The sequence below is a fragment of the Acomys minous genome, assembly GCF_964271855.1.
Source record: "Acomys minous genome assembly, chromosome: 17".
Taxonomy (NCBI): Eukaryota; Metazoa; Chordata; class Mammalia; order Rodentia; family Muridae; genus Acomys; species Acomys minous.
The window spans coordinates 12,060,380-12,078,631 of NC_140500.1; the positions used below are offsets into that span (position 1 = coordinate 12,060,380).

General features: G+C 42.5%; 1 protein-coding gene across 1 annotated transcript; it reads right to left on the reverse strand.

Moving 5' to 3' along the window:
* Positions 1-1,745: 1,745 nt before the first annotated feature.
* STRAP (serine/threonine kinase receptor associated protein) lies at positions 1,746-16,507 on the reverse strand. The gene is made up of 10 exons (XM_084766490.1): positions 16,212-16,507; positions 15,262-15,397; positions 12,757-12,838; positions 12,375-12,447; positions 10,917-11,013; positions 10,227-10,364; positions 8,114-8,250; positions 4,698-4,847; positions 4,203-4,268; positions 1,746-3,068 (listed from the first exon to the last, which is right to left on the reverse strand). The coding sequence occupies exons 1-10, from the start codon at positions 16,321-16,323 to the stop codon at positions 3,007-3,009; spliced, it is 1,053 nt and encodes a 350-aa protein (XP_084622616.1). The 5' UTR covers positions 16,324-16,507; the 3' UTR covers positions 1,746-3,006.
* Positions 16,508-18,252: the final 1,745 nt, after the last annotated feature.

An 18,252-nucleotide genomic window follows, 5' to 3' on the forward strand; every position in this document is an offset into this window, starting at 1 on the left:
TTCAGCGTTTTTTGTTGGTTCGTTGGCTGGCTGTTTTTGTTTTCTATTTTCAAGACAGGGTTTCTTTGTGTAGCCTTGGCTGTCCTGGACTCACTTTGTAGGGCAGGCTGGCCTCAACCTCCCAAGTGCTGGGATTACCGGCGCGCGCCACTGCACTCGGCAGTGAAGGGACGTTTTAAAACTCAGTTCTGTGAAGAATTGAGTCTGTGACCTGGGACACACTACTGGCCTCTGTGAACTTCGTTTTCTGTCATCTGTGAAAGATCCTGACAGCTACTTGCCTCTCTAAACCTGAGATGCCAGGAGGCGGTTTTTCAGCCTGGCTTCTCTGGATTGCTCCAGGTTCAGCACAGACTGCTGCTCATGGAATGTCCTCACAGGTGGAATCATCTCTGCTGGCCGAAAAACTGCTACAGGTTTGCCTATTGAGTCAGTTACTGTAGGTGTTTTTAGATGTGCGAAAGCATTTTCCTGTCAGCAAAGTCCTGCCAGAGGCCTAAGTTTTGAGAAATGAGAAGCAACCTGGTAGAGGATGCACTAATGAACTAAGCCTATTCATATTTCAATTGTACTTAATGACTAGAAGGTTCTAGGGACGCTATGGTCTACTTACTATAAAATTGGGTAATCAAACTAAGATTGCCTTGCAAAGTTGTATGGCTTATAAATACTGGAGGACATGATAAATGTAAGCTATTAGTGGTAGTGTCGGAAACATAATTACTCAGCTAAATAGAAGTTGGCTTATTCCCTTACACAGAGCTGCCATCTAGTTTAGTGCACACACAGCTGCTTCTACATATTTGGGCTGCGTCTAGATCATATTCATAATGGTAATACAATTATGCTATTTTTACTTCTTTACCAAAAAGAAAAGCAGGCATACATACAAACCTGGAGCTTTTCTGGAACTCACTAGACCACCAAGAATGCCAGCGTCAAGCATGGCCGTATTATTCATGCTCGACAAACACCCACGGAATCACCCCAGCCACAATGTCCGACTTTCTATGAGGGTGCTCCTCGTACCTGCACAGCATGCCTTATTAAGTCAACTCACCCATGCCACTTCCTCAAATCGCAAGTTTTAGCCCCACTCAGAATTGGCACGCTGTTAAAGTATTCTCTACCAGCACCCAAACCGAATAACCCAACCTCCTTAATCCTCAATTTCTAAAGCAATACCCTTTCCTACAGTGTAGGCGGTAAGGATGAGCACTAGGTAAGGGCAGAGGGGAGCAGACAGGAAGGCACCACAGCCGAGGAATGACATGAGCAGCTTGGCCAGGGTGGAAACACAAGAGAGGCAAAGAACAGATCTGGAGAGGCCCCACGTCAGACACGCGGCCAGACACACGAATCAGAACATGCATGTAGGGTCATCCGCACTGTACGGATCAGAACACACATGTAGGGTCATCCGCACCTTTTCCCTTGAGCACCTGAACTTAAGGTAGCATCAGTCACTAAAGAAACTGAAATGAGTTGAGAGATTGAGGGCTGAAAATATCTTGGAGCACCTAGAAGGTAGAGCAAGTTTCTCCTGGTGACTCCAGGCAAAATGTCGCTTTGCCAGCACCTTGGACTTTTATTCAAGGGAGACATGTTTCAGCCTCAGGACACTGTGATCTATTAGTAAACATGTTGGTTCAGGTTCCAAACCTGCTGCACCAATATGAAACCAATGGCACAAAACTAAGAAATGCCCTTAATTTATTAATTTCATTAACACCAAGCAACTTCCATTCCAAAAGATGCATGTAAATTTTATTTACGGTCAGACTCTCAGTCTAATCTCAGTACATTAACAATTCTGCTACAGAGAACAAGGCATGTTAAACATGGACCACCGCCAGAGGCTCGTCAATGGACTTTGCCTGGGACATGCTTCCCCTGGCTCTCCCAGACCAGCACTGCCTGTAGTATCTTCTTTCAGCTGTCACCAACCAGTCAAACCTTAGCTTTTTTCCTCTAAGCAAAGTATTAAAGGTATTCAAATTACTAATTTAGTCTCTTCATATTGTAACATAAGTAAATAAACTACAAATTTACTCAACTGATCCAATTAATTAGAAGGCTGATGACTTTTTGAATGACCCAAACTTTAATAATGTGATAGTCGATATGTCTTGAAATACTGCAAATTAATGATTAACACAGTTCCATAAAACCATGTGTCTGTCTGTACAAACAGCAGATGTTCTATGTACAGTAGTGGTTTGCAGAAGAACTGGGGTTTCAAGTCATCTTTCTGCTCTAATGCTTGCTTGCTTCCTTCCTTCCTTTCTTTCTTCCTCTTAGTAACTAACATGCATGTTTAAAGAGGCAATAAAAAGCAATTCTATCAATCTGAAAGGAGATAAATGAACACCCAGCAAATAACTGAATTTCAAATTAGGAAATGTTTAGTTCAGACTCTGTAGCCAAATTGTCTTTTGCTATGGATGGCTGTGATGATGTAGAAAACTCTCTGGGTATTTACACTTTTAATATTTAAATGTATCAGAATTTAAAAAAAAAAGGTATTTTGTTTTAAAGGCATTTTATTTAGATAACTAAAAATATTAGCTGTTTAGAAGCAGTCAGTGTACAATGAAAGAGATCAGACCAGTTACTTTATCATGTATTTCCTCTTCTTCACAACTAAGCCAAGAGGAAAAAAAGGCATTTGGCTTGTGGGTAAAGTCAGAAAAATAGGCCAATATATTTTTGTTCTCCATAACATAAATGGCTATGAGGAATTTAGGTAAGGATGGAAGCTGTACATTGGCTTGATCGTTCAAGACAGCAGGTCATGGCACTATGTGAGCACAGTCCTCCTGCCTGCACCTCACACACGCAGCTACTTTCACTCACAGGCAACCCCGAATAGTGTTCGAGCACTGGAGCTAATTCGTATTCCCCAATATTTTGTGCCCTCTTTGCCTCAGGCAGAGAGGACTGAAGGCTGATGCTGGTCTCTGCTGTTCAGTCCATGATCTAGTATCTGCAGCATCCATTTAATGCTCAGGCTTTAACTTCAGGAGTTGAAGAATAGATGGAATCTGAATTCTCTGAAGCAATTTCTTCTGCAATTAAAAGACAAAAGCACAGTCAACTGAATAAAGGGAGGAAGGAAATCTTCATTTCTGTTTAAGGAGGAAATGAATAGGAAAGTGGGGAGGATGAGAAAACACAAAGCATTATCAACTGGACTCAGGCCACCATACTCATGCTCAAGCTCAGGCATAGCCATTTGTTGTCTCCACACCAGTTTAACTCCCACTCCTCTCCTTTCAGGATAAGCCTTGACTGACTCCAAATACCCAATCAGCATGTAATTAAAATCATCCTCTGTGAGTCCTGCCCTGTCCTTTAGGAATCAAATGTTAGTATTTAAGGTCATGCAATTTAAAACCACAACCATTGAACACTGCTTTGGGGTGGAGGTGAGGGGGCACAGGCTCTAATAGTATCAAAAAGGGGGAGGGACACTGACCTTAGAGTACGTGGGCAACTCTCCCTTCCCCATCACCTCAAGTGCAGAGATGAGCAGAGACCTAGCTTCCAATCTAACCATTATCAATCTTGCCAATCCTCCCAGTAAGCACAAACTCACCTTCCTCCTGTTCTTGGTGTCTGTCCCACAGATACTAACCTAGAATTTATTGTCCCTAGTGTAATTCTTTCTCCACATTATGTGCCAAGGCAATTTCCTAAATTTATATCTATTCCTCCACTTAAGACCAGAGGCTGTAACAGAGCAAACAAGGGACTGGATGGTCCAGCTACTCCTCTCTCACTCTGCTCTTTCTCTTCAAGCTAGACAACAGCGTTCTTCACTGTTGGCTCCCTGGCTTGTCTTCAGTTTTCTGTTGTCCATACCATCATCAACAGTGCATCTTCAAAAACCTCACCAGCCGCCCCTGCCCATCCCAAAGTCTCAAGTGTAAATGTCACTTTTGCAGGACATACCTCATTTCACAATTCTAAACTAAGGGTTGTGAAAACAATACCTGCCCCCTGAGTTTACAAGAGTAACTCTCGTCAGCCATGTCCACAGTGCACATGAGGCCTGGAACCCTGTAGCTAACGCTTACACACTTGTGTTTAAGCTTCCTATGATTTTTTAACATTTCATAAGCTACTTTGGCTACTGACCAAAACATTCAATTTTTACATCCCCAAAACTCTTAGAAAAATTAAATTAACTTGTAATTTACCCAGCTCCTCCTCTGCTGTTTCTGGAAAACCGATCTTTGGTTTTGCCAGTTCACCACTGTCCTCTTCTGTAAAGAGAAAAGCAGTTGACAACTGATTACAAAGCACAAAAGGACATCATGACTCCCACAGACAATCCCTCATTTAAAAGTCACTGTGACAGACAGATCAATATCACTTCTACTACTACAGCCACTCTGAGATTAGTAATTAGTATTTGGCTTGTTGGCTTCTTTTTTAAACTAAACATGTTTCAGTGGTAAGGATCAAGTAATACTGTAAGACTGCTTTCCAACAAGTTCTAGTTTTGTTTCTGTGTGTCATCACTGAGCCATCTCCCTAGTTAAATTCAGTTCACTCAACTCATCACATAAAGGACATTGCTCAATTAGAATCATGGCTTCACAATTCAAAATCTAAAGGAAATAGATACAATGAAACAGAGTAAGTGGTACAAAATCTATGCATTATAATTTGGTAACTTTGAAAGTTCTTACCAGGAAGCACACATTTCCACAGGCCATAGGTTTTCCCTACCACAGTTTGCCACAGTCTCAAGGTCCCATCTTCTGAACCGCTGGCATAGAGCTCACCATCAGGACTAAATCGCACACAGTGAATGGGACCAAAGTGACCTTTGTAGGATTCTGAAAAAGGGGAAGAGAGGGGCTATCAGATTTTAATAACTGTAAAGGTAATGTTTATGGAAATCCTGATTTACTTAAAAAGATACCATCTGCATTGCTGGGGAGATCACCTCTACCATTTCCCTAGGGTTAGCCCTTTCTAATTCACTATATCAGAGGCAGACTTGGTAACTTGCATATCTTGTCTGCTGGATGTGGGATCTGTGGACCTGAAAGAATGGGGCCACTATAGTCCGCTGTAACCTACTAATGCTGTAGACGACCTTACTTCACTTTCGGTATTCTTTATATACAACGGTAACAAAAACAAAAATCAAAACAAAACAAAAAGCAATGATCCAAGGAAGGTTGCTTGAGTTCAGAAAAATGTGTAAATAAACTCCAATATGCACATACAGAGCAGCCCTTTCCCAGGACTTTCTCAGGAGAGTCCATTGAAACACAACTGTCTGGTAGGCTCTAGAGATTTTATTTGAGAAAGCACAAAAGCAAGGCAGAAGGCCGTATCCATCTTCAGGGTACAGCAGCATTCAGCACATCCTGTCACCAGGCTGGGCTCGATAGCTATGTTCTGACATCAGGAATAAGAATGTCTTATAAACTGAATGTAAATGTTTCTCACAGGAGGCATGAAAACCCAAGAACAATCCATGAAACAAAATGCACCTGAGGAAAAGGCCTCTCACGGTCCCTCAGCTATTACTCACTATGCATCATTCTTGTGACTGTGCTCCAACACAGACTGTCTTTTAAAAAAGAAAAGGAGGTTTCGTGGTCCACCGAGAGTTGAGAGCTGTCAATAAAGTCTAAATTCTCTAGAGACTAGAGCTGAAGTCTGTCAGCTCCATCCCAGTTTCTATGTCCTGAATCTACCACCTGCTTTTACAGGAACCAATTTCATCCATGTCTAGAGAGAGCCACCAGATGGAGCTCTTTTACATACTTTCTCTCTTAATTCCCTATCTAGGCTATTGAGGCTTCCCAATCCCACCACAGTGGTGAGACACAGGCTCAATACTGGCCTTACGTTTTAATAAAAGACATTTTAGGAGAAGTGTATGGATCATAGGGTTTTCTACAGCAGCACAACCCTTACTTGTGTCACTCATAAATAATCTAAGGTCTCGCCATCTTACTCTGGAGTTTCTCATCTCTGACTAGCCAGAGAATGAAAGCACCTGAGAGGGACTTGGGTGGATGGAACGCTGACCATCACACACAAAGCTCCTGAATTCAACCCTCACTCTGAGCCACACCAAGATAAAACATTATGTGAACAAAGCCTGAATTGGCCAGGACCAATTTCCAGCATCTACCCATCCCTTCCTGCCCTAAGCACAGGCTGGGTCTTACGGCTGCTGAGCGCCTCCCCCAGCCCAGCCACAGTGTTCTCAAGCTGAGAAGGATGGAAAGAACATGGGACTGAAACATTCTAACCCCCGACTTAAGCAACCCCAGTCCACACCAGTTTACACCAAGAAACAAAACAAAGCTGCTTGCTATTCTTTGTGTATCAACCCAGCTCTTTGTGTGGAAAACCAGAACAGTTAGATACAGGTAAGGAAAAAAGAAGTTCCAGTTTATAAACAGAAAAAAGATTTTCAAACTAAAAACAAAACGTATTTGGATTTGGTATGTAAGGTACAAAAAGTCTTGCTTTCTGAACTATCTCACTACTATTATACATACTACAAAGTTAGGATATATTTGCTTCAAATTATCATTTATCAACCATTCTATATTGTTTTGTTTTGTTTTGTTTCTCAAGACAGGGTTTCTCTGTGTAGCCTTGGCAGTCCTGAACTCACTTTGTAGACCAGGCTGGCCTTGAACTCAGAGATCCACCTGCCTCTGACTCCCTAAGTGCTGGCATCACAGGAGTGTGCCACCACACCCAGCTTAACCATTCTACTTAAGAACTAATATGAAATAACAATTCTGGAAGTAGCAAGACTCAGAAAAATTAAAATAATATATAATATTTAAAATATAATTAACATAACACTATATATTCTCTAGAGACTCTTAGGGATTCTTGGGGATTGCCCAGTTGAAGGAAGATAGTTAAATGAGATTTAGTACCTGTTCTCTCCTTAGAAAGAACAAATATCCTTGCATGTTTCATATTTCACCGGAAATGCAGATATTCCCCCCAATAAAGTCTGAAGAGTCACTACAGTACAGTACAGTACAGAAGTATCAAGATAAACTCAGTTAAAAGGAAACAGAGTTCAGCATATTTTGTCAATGGGTCTATATTTCTAATCAAAATGGAGAAAACACCTTTGTTTTTTAATATTACAAGTTGAGTTTTTGTATTCCACGAACTTTAATCCCAGTGTGATCCCTGAGATTGTGAACAGTAAAAACCTGTCTTTTGTTTAGCGTGGTTGAGCCCTAACACACACCTTTAAGGCCAAGAATTTTCTGTTTACTGTAAACAGGTGATTAAGATGTGGTTCAGCCAGCCTTACCACACAGACACACACCTTTAGTCCAAGAGTTTTCTGTACACAGAATTTAATAAAGTTAACCCTAGACCAAGAGGTGGAGCAAGAAACAAATTGACAGGGACAAAAGAGTAGGAGGGACTTTGAGTTGAGGGGCATTTAAGACAGCATGTAGAAGCAGGAGGCACTCTTGAGCATTTAGATCTTTGGCTCTTAGCTCTTGAGCTCCTCAGCTCTTTGGCCTTTGGCTTTTTGGGCTTTAAGCTAGCAAGCCTTTGACCTTGGGATTTTTTGCCTTTTCCTCATGGACTGTCAGCTGAGCTAGTGAGCCTTTTGGGCCTTTCCCATTAGGAAGAGAGCTGAGTTGGAAGGTCAGCTAGGTGCTTTCTCTCTGGCTCTCTGAGCTAGCAGATTTTTCACCACAGCATCTAGCTCCTGGGTCTTTATTGATAAAGATAACAGATAAACGATCTGAGATTTTCATTTAAAACTACATTTTAGTTGGCTGGAAAACTTACTTTCAACACACCATAGGCTAATACCTAAGATACTCATTGCTAGAACTTAATATTTTGACAGTCAATTATTTAAGGCAGTGGCTCTCAACCTTCCTAATGCTGCGACTTCTTACTGCAGTTCCTGGTGCTGTGGGGATGCCCAACCATAGTCTTTTTTGTTGCTTCTTCACAGCTATAACTTTGCTGCTGTTATGAACTGTGTCTCTTCCCAATGGTCTCTGGCAAGCCCTGTGGAAAGTCATTTAACACACACCCACAAGCTCAGGGTGCTGACTCAAGGACAAGGAAGGAGGCTCACCTAGCTCTTCTCCACTATTGTAATCATACTTATACAGCTTAAAGTCTTCTCCACCTGCAACAAGAAATTCCTTCTCAGGATGAAGAGACGCAGAATTGATGGTTGCAGGAGCTTCAAAGGATTTAATTGGCTCCAAACTGTGAAGAAAACCACAAAAACATAAATGTCTACAAAAATTTTACTCCTGTATAAATAAAATAACTATCCACATTATAATTATTCCTAAATCTTGATACCCAAGGCACAGTCGTTAAATATACATTCAGTCAAGTGTAAATGGACTTAAAAAAAAAAACTAACATGAGCGAAAAACTTCAAAAGATTGTTAATCTCAGGAAGATAGCTGGTATCGGGAACTCCATGTTCTGAACAGTAGGCAGGGACCTTTTATTTTTTTAAGGCAGGATCAGTACGGAGTTTACTTCACACTGCTCACTATTGTCTGCCGCTGTTACTGTACAGTGACTATACAGTCTGTGTACTCACTGCTGTTTACACTCAGCATATAAATTGTCTGATGCACGGAATTAAGTTGGCTGTTGGATGTGACTTTAGTCTAACTCATTTATCAGCTTCATGCTGATGCTTCAGTTCAGTTCTGAAAACTATTTCAATATAGAACATCAATCAATACATGCCACATATGAATAGGCAGGCATGGTGGCACACAACTTTTAATTCCACCCAGCAAGGTAGGTAAATCTGAATTCAAGGCCAGCCTGGTCTACAGCAACAATTCTAGCACAGCCAGGACTATACAAACTCTGTCTCAAAAAACAAAAACAAACAAAACCCCTAAAATTAGCTGTAACATATCTCAAATTACAGACACACACTTGGCTGTTTCAAATATTCAATAGGCCAATTTCTACCAAATGAGATCTGAGGCAACAGTCTACAGCAGAAATGCATGGTCCAGAGATGAGAGTTATAGCTGTACAATCTGGTATTTCTCAGCATTGTTAGTTTTACTGTGCTCCCTTACATGTTTAGAACTTCCATGTCACTTTTCTGTCTCCCATTCAATGAAGCTGAACTCTGAAGTATTCTCAGAACAATACCCTAAGACTACAGTCAGAGGGTGATGTGGTGTAATCTTCACAGAGGCCCTTTAAGTGTCAAGGCTGAGGACTGTACAGTCTGTACTGCAGCTAGCCTCAACACTGTGCTTACAAGATTCCAGTCCTGAGAACCAAGACATACCACAACATTAGCTACAGTGCCCAAGTCGCAACTGATACATGCACTATCAGAGCTCTATCCCAGGCCCCGATTCTCTAAAAATGTAATTAGAAAACAGAAAAAAATGTATCATAGTGATTTCTACATAGTAAGGAATATACAGCATAATGTAAATGGTTCCTTTAACAAAAATAGAATATAAAATTTGCCAAAAAAAACCCTAGGTAGCTGTAATTTAGCTAATTCTTGATTAAAGTATGCTCACCCTAAGAAACAGCTGTTAAGGGGTGTGGGAACACTTGCCTGTGTATTACACAGCACAGGTAACAGTCTGCCTTTAAAACAACCGTGCAACAGCCAGCCATGGTGGCACACACCTGTAGTCCCAGCAATCAAGGAGGCAGAGGCAGACAGATAACAGAGTTTGGGGCCAGCCTGGTCTACACATCAAGTCCAGGACAGCCAAGACAGTTACACAGAGAAACCCAGTCTTGAAAACACACATGCAAATTTTTGGTAGAACCCTTCTAATTTTTTTAAAAGATTATTTTATGTATGTGGAGAGTCACAGGTGACTGTGAGCTGCCTAATGGTGTTGGGAACAGAACTCCTCCCTAAGAGGCACAGCCATTGTTAAACAGCTAAGCCAGCACTCCAGCCTCTTAACATTTTTCTTCTTTTAAGATTTATTTATTATGTATACAGTGTTTTGCCTGCATGTACACCTGCATGCCAGAAGAGAAAACCAGATCTCATTATAGATAGTTCTGAGGCACCATGTAGTTGCTGGGAATTGAACTCAGGGCCTTTGGAAGAGAAGCCAGTGCTCTTAACCTCCGAGCCATCTCTTCAGCCTCAAACCCTTACTTTTAAAATAAGCTAGTTTACCCTTTTCATCCCCAAAATAAATGAAGGAATTTATCAGACAAACCTTACTGCACTATGAAAAGCAATTGACCGCCCGTAAGTAATAACCAGGACCTCTCCCTCAGGAATATATTCCATGCTGCTAACAGACATGTTAAAGTTTAGAGATTTCACTTCTGTCATTGTAGCATGATCCCAAAGCCTGCAAATAAATGAAGGAATGAATGAGTATATAAGAAATATTTATTCAGAGACCAGAAAAAAAACACTTCATTTTTATCTGTTCATAAATCCACGAGAAATGATCAAAACTGAAATAATTTCCATTACAAATTATAAATTCCTATGAAATGTAAAAACCTTTGTTAGGCTGCTGGTAAAAATCAACTTTATATTTTCCTATGTTATAAAACACCTAGTCCTAGCTTAACTAATCTCAAGAGTTGTTCTAGTCTATCTAACAGCTACAAATCTTTTCACAGAAAAATCCAATAGCTGTTAACACACAAAGGTTTAAGGGCATCATAAACCTCCTCAGGCAATCTGTCCGTAACTATGCTCAGAGCAGCTGCACATCAGCAGCTTTAGTGACTTTCTGAACTCTACCCCACGTGATAGTAGTGCCAGGTCAATGCAACCTATATATACTGATTTAAGTTATATACATTTTTCCTACATGATTATTAAAAGTATTTATAAACCCCAAGGTAAAATACTCTTCAAACTTTAAATTACTGAAGAAAAATTAACTTACCGAACAGTTTTATCATCAGCTGAAAGGATCTGTTTATCGTCACTGCACCACAGAGCCTTTTTAATACCCGAAGTATGACCACTAATTTCCTTGGGTTCTTTAGATGAAACAGTTTAAAATGAACAATTAATATTTGGCTTCTAAGTTGAGCAGTATGAAAACAACTGTTAATTTTACAACACTTCCCAAAGCCCAGCCCATTTCCAGCTTGATGTCTATCAGATGAGCTCAGGTTTTCTATAGTGCACCACTAATTCATCTGCATGACAATGAACCGAACCGAAATCAACCTTGCTTTGTGAGGCTGAGACTTATCCCCTCAAAGGTAGTTTACTACACTGGCTATATATTCAAAAGTATTAGTACACCAAAAATACTAATAATGGATAGGAACATGGACCAGGAACAAGAGCGTACTAAGCTAATCCTCCTATTAAATTTCCCTGTAGGACCTTTGTCCAAGTCACTGTTGGCAGTAACTAACGAGAGAGAAACAAACACACACACGCACGCAAGCACGCACGCACGCACGCACACACATGCACACAAGAAGTAGAGGGTGGATGGAGAAAGGGAAAATAAGCAACTCACATGAAAGACACTTCATTTCTTCATCTTTAGAAAAGGGCAATAGAAATTGTACATATGAGGATCAAGTGAAAACATACACCTAAGGTGCTTATCATTTGTCTGACATCCAGTCAAAGCTCCATTAATTGCTATCACTTCTACTGCTCATCTACTGGAAAAGCCACCTTCAAAACCAGACTGGGGAAGGGTGAGGCTGAGGAGCGTCCACCCAAACCTTGAACCACGTTTACTGCGGCAGACAAGTCAACAACATTTTGATGTTTTAGCAGAAGTATACCATAAAGCAGGCAGAGAGGAAAACGTGTAGCAGGTAATGAATGTTGTTGGCGGCGGTAAGGACAGTCCACCGCTTTAGAACGGGTTTTCCAAACAAACTCTTACAGAGCAACTGTTTAATCACAATGTACTTTTTAAAAGTTAATGTCAATTTGAATTCATAAATAACCCTGTCTTCACCTACAGAATGTTTCTTTTGAACAATGAACACAGCTAAATAGTTGAAACCCTAACCCTTACCATGCATCCTGACGTCTCAGCATCCTCTCCCCCAGAGGCCACACTACTCATTACCCTAAATCTAGCAACACTGGTCTAGTACCTTTATAGAACCTAGTATCATGAAATACAAAACCATCACCACAATGACGTTTTGAGCTATGCAATAAAATATGCAAATATTAAAATGGCAGGTTTCATTAAAAAAAAAAAGCCTGACAGGATACATTTTGACAAAAGCTAAGATTTTAACAATGAAGGAGAATAATGGATGCCTCTTTTTGGTGATTATCTTAACTTTCAAATTTTTATAGCTCTTTAGCCAGTGATTGGAAGGAAAGGTAAAACCACAATGTGCTACTTTGTGCTTACCTGCTTCAGGTTTGTTCAAGTCATATATGCGCAACAGTTTGTCCTGTCCCCCAGTTAACAGGTAATTGCTATCCTGAAAACAAAACAAAACAAAACATTAGACTCACCACTTTAATAGTTAGTTAAATATAATTACCAAAGTTCTTCTAGGAGCCCACTGTGAACGTCTTACAATTGCCAAGCTCAAGTTTCCTTCAAATGGCACAGGAGCTGCCATTCTGCCCCCGCCTTCTCCTCATCTCCTTCCTGCACCACAGGAGCTGCCATTCTGCACCCAGCAATACTTCTTTGATCTCAAATGGAACTCAGGCCTCATCGTGTGCTATGCAAACAGTGTAGCACACTCAACTACATCCCTAGCCAAAATTCCATTTTCCCACACCTGTGTGAAATCCACAGTCTTGACAATGTGCTTATGAGCCAGGGTCATCAATTCATCTCCTGAGACAGCATCCCACACTTTGCTAAATGTGAACAGAAACAAATAATACATAACATTAATACAGGGTTAAACATAATGGTAATTCAAATCAATACAATATTATATGCATAATATTTCCATAAGTGTATTATGCATCTCCCATAGTACTTATTAAGATACTTGATTTATCAAAAGATGATTTTTCCATAGGACTTTTTTTAACTTTTAATTTTCTTTGACATTGAAAAATAATAATTTATGCAAGATTCATAAGTTAACTCAACCTAATTTTTAGCTTACAGTTAATATATACATATATATGTACGTATGTATTTCTTTAACCAAGCCTAAAGAATATTTTAACCATTTCAATTCATCCTTTTATCTACTCGCATGCCAGAGCAAACTATAAAGGACTTCTTTGAATTTAACTACTTTAAAATTTTACAATATTAGACCTTGATACAGAGCAAACAAAGTGTAAATCAAGAGGGTGGAAGGCTAGGTGTTGATGGGTATAATCCCCACACTTACAAGAAAGAGGATTCCGATTTAGGTTAGCCTAAATTACACAGACCTTTCTCAAAACACAAGCATAAGTAAAAATAAAATAAAAGTGAGCAGCCAACAGCCCACTCCAAGTACATAAGTGTGCATGCAAAAAGTCCAGAGATTTCAGACAGAGGCAGAGGTGCTAAGGAGCAAGCAGAACTACACCAAGGGCCAAGAATGCAAAGCATTCTGCATTAACAGAACCTAAGAACCAGGAACTGGTGATTCATTATCTAATCTTACACATTATACACTTAAGAGTTTTATGAATGGCTGTAAAAACATGTTTGAGAGAAACAGTGTCATGGTATTTCTCTTACAACTGCGGCCGTCTCTTCTCTTTTCTGCCCCAACCTCTTTTTTTCCTGACTCTAGCTACCCAAGATGACCTATTCCGCACAGACAAGCCCCACGTTCAGCTCTCACAGATGCTCATATCTGTGTGCTCAAACTTCTTTGCATCCTCATGTTAAATGCTAATCTCTACTTAATTTTCTATCTTCAATAATTGACCATCCTCCTTTCTGTCTTTTTTCCTTTTTGGCAGGATCACTATCAGCAGTCCTGGCTTGGAGCTGATACGTTCCCAGACTGGTCTCTAACTTAAGATCCTGCAGCATCTGCCTCCCAAATGCTGGGATTAAAGAGGTGTGTGCCCCACACCCCACAACCATTTACTTTTAATTTGCCTAAATCAACGTTAGAAATACATTTGCAATTGCTCCTAAGTATGAAATTCTTTTCAGCAAGAAATCAACAGACCACGTTCACTCTCCAGGCTCGCTGCTCTATCATCACACAGGAGCTCTTAGCATTGCCTCTGGGCCAGCAAGTGACTGGGTAGGCAAAGCAGGCGCCTGGCCACCTGAGTCGGATCCCTGAACCCATACCCCCAAAACTGTCTTCCGACCTCCTCCATATACCCAACATGGTGTGCATGCGCCTGCACACACAATAGTAAGTTTAGTTTAAAAACAAAGGTGACTACAAACACAGGCTAGTAGCCATACATAAAAATTACATTAAAATATGACACATGCCTCAAAAGAGCAAAGTGAATCATTATAAGTCAGTTTGATAATATATGCAAAACCCAAAGAACAGGTAAAGTGTAGCGTGGCAAGGGTTTAGCCAATCTCAGACTATATCAAAACACAAGTAAACTTAGTCACCAAGGTGACTTCTCCATTACTACAGTGGTTCATGACTGCAGGTCATTCAAAGAAACACCTGAGCAGAAAAGGACTTTATCCACAGACTAAGCAGGCACTTGAATAGTTTAGAAGCTCCCCAGACTCCGACCCTCTGCACCTAAGGTGATGAAGAGAAACTTAAAGACCAAATCCTCACAAGAGAAGCGGCATGATTTAGTTGATTTAAGAAGACACGTGACCGCAATACAAATAACAGAAGGAAAAGTCCCCAGCAGTTCGGAGCTAATGTGAGCCTGAATGTAGGCAGCGGCAAACGCAAGAGATTACAATGTGATGAATTCTGATAGAATCAAAAATCGATGATAATAAGGATCTAAGGAAAATCAAGAATCTTTCTGACAGCAATCTTTAAGACTATTTGGGACCCAGTGGTGAATGTGTCTAGAGCCATTTCATAAAGACTGAGTCAAAGTGTCTATGGGGACATCGCTATACATAGCACTAACTTTGGAGAAGTATCTGTAAAGGACATCACCAACACCCGCTATCCAAGCTGCATAATGATCACCAAGATTCCGGGTCTCAATCAGAAGAGACTCATTTGGGGACTCTCTGAAGACAGGGATGCTCAGAGACCCAGGGCAGAATCCTGTGTGTTCTCTATGGCACCAGCCGAGCCACACCTTTATTCCTCACTGAAGTTGAAGATTCTGATGATGTCAGCACACAACTCAGAGAGAAGAAAGCTAGTTCCACTTACGCTGTGAAATCTGCAGCTGCCGTGGCAGCTTTGGTGGCATCCTTATTCAATGTTGCACCCCAAACAGCACCTTTATGACCCAAAAATGTTCCAATCCAGTCTCCTGTATCTCCCTGGCGGAGCATAGGCTTGCCATCTAGAAGATATTTGAAGACACGTGTGATTTGCAAGTCCACAACATAACAGCAAATAGTGAGCAGCACACTGCAAAGTTCTTGTTCTGACTGTTCCCACTTACTCTGACTAAGCAGAGAGTTCGCACCATGGAGTCCTGGTCACTCTTCCTGGGACGCATAAGGGGCTCTGGGACCCTATCAGAGGCCTCCGCTACCCCGGCAAACTTGGACTACAAAGCAACTGTAAAGAACTGGGAGATGCTCTGAGGACCGAGGACCTGATTCCGATTCCCAGCACCCTCCTGGAGGCCGACAACCTCCTAAAACTCCATCTCTAGGAAATGTGATACCCTCTTCTAAGCTCTTTGGGCACGCCTTCCACATACACACGCGTGCACACAGGCACATACGAATAAAAACGTTTTTGAAAAACTATAAGTCTGGACACCACAGACATGTGTCAAAGGTACCTAAATAGACATTTTTACTTTGGACCAAATAACGCGAAACTACATCATCCTCTGAAAAACGAGGCTCGCACCACAATGGGATGATACAACGAGATGAGTGAGAAGACGTAAGCGGCACTCCTCTCGGCCTGGCCCAATTTCTCCTTCCCGTGAGTCCTTGGGAAACAGAACGTAGTTGTGTGTGCAGACAGGCGCAGTGCAGGGTCCTCAGTAGGAGCACTAAACGCGGTGGGGAGGACGGCACACAAAGCCTGGTGGCAGGGGCGAGCAGAAGCCTCTGCTCCAGCAGCTCTGTCTCCCGCTTCAATGGGCAGCTATGACCCACCCACCCCCTCCGCGGTCGGGAGCCGCGGGCTCGGCTCACCTTTGCAAGCGCTGATCAAAAAGTAGCCGTACGGCGTGATGCCGCTGAAGGCCAAATCCACCACGGGCCGCGTGTGGCCGGAGCAAGTGAGCGGCGTCTGCCTCATGGCCATGGCGGCGGCGGCGGCGGCGAGCGCGGTGACGAGGAGCGGGGACCGAGAGTCACGGTCGCCTTTCTTCTCAGCCGCGGCGCCTCGGGCTGCTTTAGGTCCCCGCACTCACGCCGAGGCCGGGTCCGGAGTCCCCGCGACGCGCGGTCGCCAAGGGAGGGACAAGGGAGGGAGGGAGGGAGGAGGGGAGGGGAGCGCCGGAGAGCCGGCACGCCGCCACCACCACCGTCCACACCGGTAGCGGCAGGAAGTGACGGCGGGTCGACGCGCCGCGTCAGCCGGAAGTGACGGGCATCAGGAAGGCGGTCTCGCCTAGGGAGCGGCGAGGAGTCGTGCGGCCCGTGGTGCTGACGTCACGCGTGGTGCGTCAGTTCCTACCCAGTGTTCTGGGCCTCGTGGTCGGCTCCGTGGCAGAGTGCTATTTAACCAACCGGAAGCTTCCCTTGCTGGTCCAAAAACTGTTCCCACTCAGGTCCGCGAGCATCCAAAAGGCCCAAAGCTATGTCCAGCGCGACCCACACTCTCGCGTGGAGGTGGTCAGAGGGCAACACGAGGAACCCGGGGATCCAACTCTGTTGTCAGGCTTGGTGGCTAGGGCCTTTATTTGCTGTGCTCTCTCCCCAGCGTATCCTTCACTCTTTTCTTTATTCATGTATAACTCCGCTGTTACTATATATGTATTTTCTTTTTTCTTTTTTCTCACTAGTTTGAATAAATAACACTCGTATTTGGGGGGGGGGGCGGGTCTCTTGGTTGGTTCTTTTTCTAAATAGAGGGCTGAATGAAGAGAAGATTGAAGACTTAAGACAGAAGTTTGTTTGCCAGAGAGAAGCATATACATCAAAGAGATGGGACACCGTGAAGGAACAAACAAGGAGCGGTCCACAGAGTTCAGTGTTGTGGATTTTAAAGACATTTTTTTATGAATACTTAGGAGGTGGGTAGCATTCTCATGGGCAAGTTGACCCATTTTCCCTCTCAAATCATGGAGGATCATCTCTCCCTTTTGTCTAGTTATTCCTTCCATTGATCGCTTAAACGAGGATAAAAACAAGTGGGCCGAGGAACAAAACCACCGTGTTGGCATCACCTTAATGAAGCATGCAGGCTGTGTGTGTGTGGGGGGGGGGGGGGTAACTGGGGTAGTGCCTGTGATCTTAGAAAAACCGAACTGCTCAAAGGGGCAGCCATGGAGAGACAGTGCTGCGAATAGATCCCAGTAACTTCACGTCTAACCGCCTACCCAGTACAGTAACAACCCCACTGTCATCCTCTCTCGTTCCACTACATACATCGCTGCACACACACACACACACACACACACACACACACACACTGCTACCGCAGCCACTACAACTCTCAAGCAGTAATGAGTTGCTTCAAAAAACAGTTATGTCTTCTATGTTTATACCGTGGTGACAGATGAGTGACCGGTGTTCAGTGGGTGTCAGCAAATGGTTATTTACTAGTGAGAAGGATTGGTGAATTTCTGGCGGCAGAATATAAAAGACACACTAAGTTAAAACAGCATAGTGGGTCATTATATTTGGAAATACATTCACTTAGTGCTCAGTGGGCATGGCTGAGAATGTAACTGATGACCTGGGCTCTTTTTTTTGGGTGGGGGGCTTTAATGACAGTGCAGCTGGAGAGAGATGTCAGTCTACTGAGGTACAGTTCTTGCCATGTGTTTAAGTTACTTACCTGATATAACCATCATCTCAGAGGCTTACAACCTCCCTCTGCTAACCTAGGCCTAGTCCTGGAAGCTTCTAGCCTCCATACAATCTTAGCTAGGGCTAGAATGTTTTCAGCTTCTGAGACTTACTGCTGAATAAAGCTCATTGTTTCTAGCCCTTTCTGAATTCTGGCTAGCTAGTTCAACTCAGCTGTCTGGCTCAAAAGTCCTCTCTAAGCTGACTGATTCAAACT

Coding starts and splice junctions, on each gene's coding strand:
- STRAP (XM_084766490.1), bottom strand. CDS start 16,323: ATGGCCATGAGGCAGACGCCGCTCACTTGCTCCGGCCACACGCGGCCC. Junction 15,398..16,211: donor TTTGATCAGCGCTTGCAAAG/GTGAGCCGAGCC, acceptor AATATCTTCTAG/ATGGCAAGCCTATGCTCCGC. Junction 12,448..12,756: donor AGACTGTGGATTTCACACAG/GTGTGGGAAAAT, acceptor TTTTGTTTTCAG/GATAGCAATTACCTGTTAAC.